Source organism: Toxoplasma gondii, chromosome II (assembly GCF_000006565.2).
Source record: "Toxoplasma gondii ME49 chromosome II, whole genome shotgun sequence".
Lineage (NCBI taxonomy): Eukaryota > Apicomplexa > Conoidasida > Eucoccidiorida > Sarcocystidae > Toxoplasma > Toxoplasma gondii.
Genome location: NC_031469.1, coordinates 1,525,865 through 1,533,476, shown reverse-complemented (window position 1 = coordinate 1,533,476; position 7,612 = coordinate 1,525,865). Strand labels below are relative to the sequence as shown.

The 7,612-nt window shown below is 52.0% G+C and overlaps 2 protein-coding genes across 2 annotated transcripts; both read left to right on the top strand.

The window, feature by feature from the left end:
• Window positions 1–1,345: 1,345 nt before the first annotated feature.
• Window positions 1,346–3,393, top strand: TGME49_297100 (hypothetical protein). Its single transcript, XM_002371099.2, has 2 exons — window positions 1,346–2,634; window positions 2,957–3,393. The coding sequence occupies exons 1-2, from the start codon at window positions 1,933–1,935 to the stop codon at window positions 3,059–3,061; spliced, it is 807 nt and encodes a 268-aa protein (XP_002371140.1). The 5' UTR covers window positions 1,346–1,932; the 3' UTR covers window positions 3,062–3,393.
• Window positions 3,394–6,267: 2,874 nt separating this feature from the next.
• Window positions 6,268–7,612, top strand: TGME49_297090 (hypothetical protein). Its single transcript, XM_002371098.2, has one exon. The coding sequence runs from the start codon at window positions 6,535–6,537 to the stop codon at window positions 7,387–7,389; it is 855 nt and encodes a 284-aa protein (XP_002371139.1). The 5' UTR covers window positions 6,268–6,534; the 3' UTR covers window positions 7,390–7,612.

Sequence of the window (7,612 nt, the reverse complement as noted above, 5' to 3'; positions counted from 1 at the left end):
CCCGAAGTTCAGCGTTTTCTCCATGTTTCCCCGGAGAGTCTCGGCCTAAAAAAAGCGAGTCGCTCCCCACCGCTCCTTGTGTGTGCAATTTGTCGAAACCCGTGGGAGTAATGATACACGGTGCATTCTATATCTAGATCGTACATCGGTCGCAAGGTATACGTGGGATAGCGGGGCAGGTAACACTGCAAGTTCGAGTCTGCGGACTGTGCCAATACCGGGAAAGTTCCTCTTTTCTACTACGGGTTTCGGTCCTGTGGTGAGGGCTGCGTTCTGAGCGGAGCATTAGACTACAGAAATAGGCGTTTGAAAGGCGCACTCTCCGAAAAAAACAAGAACGTGCGAGCTGGACAGTGAAATCGACCAAACCACGATGTGCAGTGCGATTCACCGATCATTCTTCACAACCTTGTACGGAGCACGCAACAGTTTTGGACCGCAGATAACCGCATCCCACGAACCTTTAACAGAAACTGCGGAGTCATCTAGGTAGAAATCGTACAAAGAGTAATTACGTCCATCTGTATGTCTGAAATGGTAGTCGTCAATTTACGTTAGACGCTAACACCTCGAATTGCCTGCAAGGAGTTCAGACTGCGTGGTTTCCCCGAGTTTCCACTGAAACTGGTGTATCTGTATCCTTTGGTGGATGCGGAGTATCGGTGGCTAAACAAAACCGAAAAGTCTGACTCTTGCAGTATTTTCTCAGTCATTTTGTGGAAATCGAGTCACCGAGAGCCGGTTTACTCAAGAACCCGCCTATCTGTCGAGGACTACGCAACGGTCAAGCACGTGCAAGATTTCGACTCACAGCTTGAAGCAACAAAGGACAACAGCAGACAGCTTATGTCTCCTAGGATTCTACAGCTACCGACGATGGTACGACAGAATTAAGCTTTCCGGAGAGTTTCCACGTTGAAAACCTTTCTTCCTCGTGCAACAGATTTACTTTGTAGCAAGCAGAGTCAACCGAGATGCGCCACTGGCAGTACAGGGAAAGGGTGTCTGTACGACGCAACAGTAGGAACTTATCTTCTACCCATGGCTTTTCAGCGTCCAACTTTCTCATGGAGAAGCTGAACAATCGACCAAAAAGCAAAAAATCCTAAGGCGCCTTTACAGACAGTGAAGTGACGTCTGGTGACCGTGGGTATGATTATGCCTGCGATTGTAGCGCAGGGCGTAAAAATAGCAAACCTAATGCATGGCAGCGTTTCCTCGTTGACCACTCGTCACCATGATAGTGCTTCATTGCCGAATGGAAGCGTAGGGAGTGAAAAGATGGTGTTTTTATGTTATCTTTGGAGTGTTCCAGAAGCAGCCGCAAAGCCTCGCGCCAAGTACATCCGCATGCAGTCGGTGCCCCGTTGAACAGACATCTCTTTCTCTCGAATATCTGCCTCTGTTGAAGGATGTATCTGTTGTTTCTTCCTTCTCTTCTAGATTGACGCTGTTGAACTCGCCTCTGCGGTGGCAACTCCAAGAAGTCGTAGCTTGAAGAGTTTTTTCGTCGCCGCGTTTCAGGGTCTTTCCTTGCATGCTACACTAGTGTAGGCCGCGTGGTTTGCCATGCTATCGCTCTTGTTTCAAGCGGATTTCCTCGTCTCGAAAACCTTCCTCGTTCGGGCTTCGAGCGCCCACCTAGCTCGAGTAAAAGTGCCCATGCAATGCCGCACTGACCCTTTTCTTTGCCGTTTGCAGATTCGCGCCAAGCGGTTTGTTCCTGTTTCTTTTCCGGTCTTGTTGAAGGGGACAGCGAGAGAAAAAGACTTTTCAGAAGATGAGAGTATGATCAGTACCCTCTCCTTCCCAGGAGTCTTCATCTCTGAGGCCTGATTAGTCACACTTCTTCTCTGCAGTGAACAGACCACCAGTTCGACTTCGGTTTAGGTCCAGAAGATCCTTGATTACCGGATCCCTCAGTCCGCGGCCATGGGGGCTGTGTCTCCACCTACAGTTCGCGGTTTTCTGCTGTCTTCTGTTGCCAATTTCCTTTCAGTGACTCCACTTTCGGGTGTTCCGAAAACTGTGTCTATTCGCCATGTCGCTGCAGTTCAAGCTCGCGGCACGCGAGCCTCCTCCAGGCCGTACCATACTTCCCGGCGAAACGCCATGACGCCCCCGCAGTCGAATCAGATCTGTTGCGCGCGTGTGTTGCCATGCTTTTACCGCTCCCTTTCCTCTTCGTCGTCTTCGGGACCTGAAGAGGCCTCGTCTTCACCAGAAGCTTCGTCTGCCTCGTCGCTACCCCGCCTCCTAGACTCTGAGCTCACGGCAATCTTTCAGGGGGCTGCCGCGGGGCCTCGAGCAGCCACAGGGAAAGACAAAAGTCAAAAGCGAAAAATCACTGTGTCCTCCAACCGACTTTTCAAGGCACTCCTTCAATCGGGCATTCTAGACAGAGATTTGACGGGTTCGAGCGCGCAAAACAGCCCCAGGCCCGTCGTGGAGTTCCAGAAACTTTGCGACTTGTACGAGGAAGGAAGATTCTACAGAACGTGGGCAGGCGGAGCCCACATTCTCAAGATCTCGGGTGTCAAGGGCCTTGCGCCTCCCGGGGGAAACTTGAAAGGTGGCATTATCGACGGCACTCCTAAGCACATGAGTTACGAAGAATTCCGCACTTTCGTACACGTGAGGTGACAAAGAAAAACAAAGAGGCCAAACTCACTTTTTCTGAACAGACAGGCATCTGCGTTACCCCTCCAATCTGCTTAACTGGTTTGTAGTTGAGAATTCTCTGGCAACAGCTCGAGGACTATATGTTTACAAACATGTGAATATATATATATATATATATATATATATATATATATATATAAATTAGTATGTATATATATATATATATATATATTATCATGTTAATGCGTTGACTTTCGCTTGGGATCTGTACTTGAAACAGACGAGTTCAAGCAATCTGCTTTGCTTCGTCTCTCTGCTTTCTTCTGTTTTGCAGGCAGTGCGTGTCTGGCTGCGAGACGAACGCAGCCCCGTACCTCTTTGCGACGCCACTGTGAGGGCGACCGGCTCTTCGAGAATGCCAGCTCACGTCCTTGATTAAATGTCGAGTTCGGAAACCATTGTACATGCGCTCGCCCTTTGCAGACCTCTGGGGTAGTGCCTTCCGCAAGTTTTTCGTGGTTCGGGATCTTCACGGTGGCAGCGCTGCGCAAAAGAGAACCGTGCAAGCAATGGCTATCTTTGGCGCCTCTGGTGTGTAGGCCCGCATCGTTCCTGATAGATGCTTAACATTCATTGACGCCACTGCACTCATCCTAAAGAGCTCTGGGGACGCGTCAACCGTGTTGTCAGTGTCGCTATGTTCTCTTCTTATTGTGATTACATGCCACAATCGTAACGTACGACACCACTCGACTAAATCTAACACTGCCACTGTAGGTGACGCTCGGCACTGACGAGTCCTGTGCAGCCAGTATCCGGCCGACATCGGCGAAATTTATTGATTTGTCTTCACACATTCGAAACACCACAGAGAGTAACACTGCCGCAGAACAGGGAAGCCGAAGAGTTGTAGGACGGCAGCCAAGAGGGAACTTCTGCTCTGTATGATTTTGCAGCGGCTCACAATTACGACATTGTCTGGAAGCCTCCCCCAGTTGCCACTTTGCTTAGCTACTATGGAAGAACAATGGGTGCCAGAGAAGGCATGTGACATACAGAGGAAAGAAAAAATAACGTCAGGCACGTGTTCATTGAGCAGCGACAAGACAGGTCGACGTCGATTTCAATGCCTCTTAAGAAGATAAGGCACCGCGTAGAGCATGCGTTGTGAAAAGGGCCACAAGAATATGTCTCCAACCCTGAAAAGGCACGGCTTCTTTGGTAGCAAACGAAACCCCAGCTCCGTTGAAGACCGTGTAGAAAATTACCATCTTAACTAGACGAATCACTCTCATACAGCGAAGAATGCTGCTTCTGAGTAGGCGGATTGTGGCTGCGAATGTAATCAAGACTACAGATTTTGATCCTACTTCCAAGCGGGAAGCCACTCCATAATGTGTGCTGCATATAGTTGCTTCGGCATGTGTTCAACCTGCATTTCACTGGTGCCAAGGTTCTTTAGTCCCTCAACAAGAGCCACTAGCGAGATGCGAACGGTGCAGAGGGGAGCTGCCGATCAAGAAACGCAGTATCTGGGTTGCGTGTTTTGCTCATTGTATTTGCATCGGCTTCGCAGGTAGACCGCAGCATCGCATGGTCCTGCAAGCTGTTCAACGCCCCGTGTGCATCCATTCATCGCCCCTCAGTTTCTTTCGTGTCGCAGTAGAAAGTCTTTAAAGAGTGTGCTCAGAATGAACGTGAGCTCGTACCAGTCCCCACTGAAAACTCTACAGCTCGGACACGATCAGAGCGACGCTCTGACGGTCGGCAGTAACGAGCCTACGTACGGAGTCAATGTTTCAGTAAACAAGATTTGTATGATGGGAAGCATTAATGACTTAGTCGAACTGCATGGAAGGACTAAACGCGAAACCCTGATGCACTGGTAGACTTTGGTAAACAGTGTAGCAGGCTAAGTGTTCACAGCGTCTCCGACAGCTGTTTCACTTGTGACAAGGCGGTGCAAATTCGGTAAAGATGACGTTCGAAAAGGAGAGCACCCATAACAATGCCCTGACACGCTGGATAACTGAAAAAACTCTATGTTTTTGTACCAGAGACCCTGCGCAAGGCAGAAGGCCTTTTTGCCAAGCCTGAGTTAGCACGAGTTAACACCGTTAGGCCCTTGACCTCTCGCTTCTCGTTGATGGAAAAGCATCGCGGCCTCTGATCTGCCGCACATTGGTTTCTTTCCTTCCCGGTTATGATTGACGGCTCTATTCCTCGAGCGGCACATCCTTTTGTCGTGTGTCGGGGCATTTCCGGTATCTCTGTGTGTCCCCCTCGGAACGTTTGCAGTGTCTCCCCCAAACCGCCTAGAAACCCCCTGCTTCTACCCCCGCTGGTGGCGTTTTAGCGAAATTCCCGTCGTTCGTCGGCACATCCTGAGAGACTATTCCACGCGTCCGCAGGACGAGAGCACATGAAAACGGAGCAGAAACGTCAGGTGTTCCCGAAATTTCCGTCCAGCTAACAAGGGACCCGAAACTGCAGGCGGCTTTTCTCCGGGGACTCAGCCTCCGGGTCAACCCACGAGGTGTCCGGCATCGCCGTGCAAAGAAGCCACCCTCTGCGTAGCGAGAATGCGGGACGCTGGAATTCGTTTTCCAGATTCGACTGACGAAAGAAAACGACTGAACAAGGCGGAACTCGCTGCCATAATGGATTTATAGATGCAAAGAAAGATCGATCGGAAGCGAGAGAACGGAGCCATTCTCTCGTTCCCAGAAGAAAACGAAACTGCCGACCTACAGAGAGTCGCCCGACTGCTACTCTCTGCAGCTCGTGTGTTCGTGTTTCTCGGTTCTGGCGTGCTTCCGTCTCGAAGAGAGACTCTCACCTCTTCCTTGCGGCACCTGGTTCTCCAGAGTCTTGGAGGCACTGAACCGAACTCTTCGCTTCTTCTGAAGGGAACGGCGCTATCTCCAGTGCCGCGACAGTTTCCCCGTGCTTCCGTCCCAGGAGAGCGGCGCAGCCCGGCTCCCCCTGTTCCAATCGTCCAAAGAAAAGACAAAACGTCTTCAGTGTGCCACAGCTCTGGAATTTCCTTCTCTGCGGTTGTCGTGGTGCCAAGCACAATCAGCAGAGTGCGGAAGCCGAACTCGTTGGGGGGAATTCTGCCAACCGATGCGAGACCTCTGGTGTAACGCTCTACCGTTTCTGCACGAACGTGTTCAGTTCCGGACGCCCCTGGCATTCGTGAGGTAGTCAGTGTGTCTGCAAAGAAACTAATCCCTCTGAGAGTCGCGTGCAAGTTGCGGACGCCGTTGGAGAATGGACCGGTTGGGGCTGCCCCTGAAATCGGACTCTTACTGTCGCCAATGGAGGCGGCCAGCGTCTTTTTAATGCATTGTGGCACTCGGTTGTCGCTTTTTCTTCTTTCTCGTTAGTAATCGGGGCGTTGAACAGTGGACCGTGTATGCGTGCGACTCCACGTATGTGTCTTGTTTCACGCAACAAAGGCTCCTTCGTCATATGTTTTCTTCCACCCCAGCCCGTGCCTCTTCACGCACACGAAGGACGCCCTCAACTGTGTTTGTTTCCAAGGGGACTCGGTTTCAAGTGTGGAAACCGGGCAAGGACCGCTGTAAATGCGGTGGTGCAGGGTCACACACAATTCATGACCCAGTTTATGGCACATTTCTGGGCAGGTGTGTCAGCACATTTGAAAGTGAAAGCTCACTAACGTTTTTGCCCCGTGAGTCCTGTCTGTGGTAACGCCTTGTAGATTGCTTTTGCTTCCACTACCGTCGCTGTTCAGACACCAGGTTGAATCAGTTTCGTATTGTGTGCCCGCCCTGAGTTTTTTACGTCTATTTTGACGATCAGGTTGTCGCTGCCCGCCCGTCCTGTCACTGAGTGGGTGTTTCACTCTTTTCTCGGAACCGATCGAACTCCTTTCCCTTCACGAAAATGGGTGGCCTCATGGGATTTCCGAGGGTTTCCCCTTGTATTTTGCTCGTTTGTGTGCTGTACTGGGGCTCCCTTTCCATTCTCTCTGCTCTCGCTGATGAGCCACTCCCTGCGGCCCCCCCACCGGTGCTGGGCAGAAGGCGGGGGCCTGCGCTCGCACACAAGGGGGGCCGTCCTCGTTTGGTTGCACGCGGCAAGAAGCGCGCTGAACAGAAGAATGCAGAAGCGGAAAAGCCGGACAACGAGGAGACGTCTGTGTCGCAGTCCAGGACAGAAGCTTCTTTCTTTCTGGAGAACGAAGACGCGTTACCAGGCTCGTTTTTGGGGATCGTTGAGCACGACGCTGCAGACGTGAACGAGTCTGGCTTTCCCGGGGACGCGGGCACCCGTAAGGCGAAGGTGCCGATGAAGAAGAACAACAGAGGAAAGCGGCAACGAGGAAACAAGAAGGCGCCCGGCCAAGGAGGCAAGGGGGCGGCGGCGCCAGGCGGACCCCCACATGACGGACCGCAGGCGGCAGGCGCGTTGCCTCATCCTGGCCGATGGGAGGCAAGACCACAAGATGGTCGACTAGGAATCGACAATGCTACCCCTGGAGGTTTGTTTCTCGTGGACGAGCAGGATCAATTGGGTATGGCGAAAGCGCCAGGTGCCAGCGACGCTGTCGTGGTGGAGGAGTCTGCGCTTGGTCGCCCTGCCTCGAAGAGGCGGCCCTTTTTGTCGAGAGACTCAGCCTTGACCCTCGCGCCGCTTCTCCCTCTTGTCACCGCGATCTTTTGCTTTTTCGCGTACAGAACTTTGTCGCCTATTGCCAAGCGAATGGGCAGAGAACGGAGGCGCGCTCGCGGTGCATAGTAGCTGTCCCGGGGTTTCGTGGAACAGGTCGGTCCGGGCTCCCTTCAGAGAGATCGTTGAAGTTGGTGACTCGGAACCTAACTGCACGCGGAAACGCATTTCTTCCAGAACACCCGTGTCCTCCAAGAGTGACACATGAGCAAAGCAACCCGCCATCGGGACACAGAACAAGTTACCCTTGAGTCCCGCATGTTTTGTGTCTGCATGTCCGTCGCGGCTCCGG

Bases quoted from the DNA above. Each gene is read 5' to 3' on its own strand.
- TGME49_297090 (XM_002371098.2), top strand. From the start codon at position 6,535: ATGGGTGGCCTCATGGGATTTCCGAGGGTTTCCCCTTGTATTTTGCTC.
- TGME49_297100 (XM_002371099.2), top strand. From the start codon at position 1,933: ATGGGGGCTGTGTCTCCACCTACAGTTCGCGGTTTTCTGCTGTCTTCT. The intron at 2,635-2,956 runs GTGAGGTGACAA...TCTGTTTTGCAG, and splicing joins AATTCCGCACTTTCGTACAC to GCAGTGCGTGTCTGGCTGCG.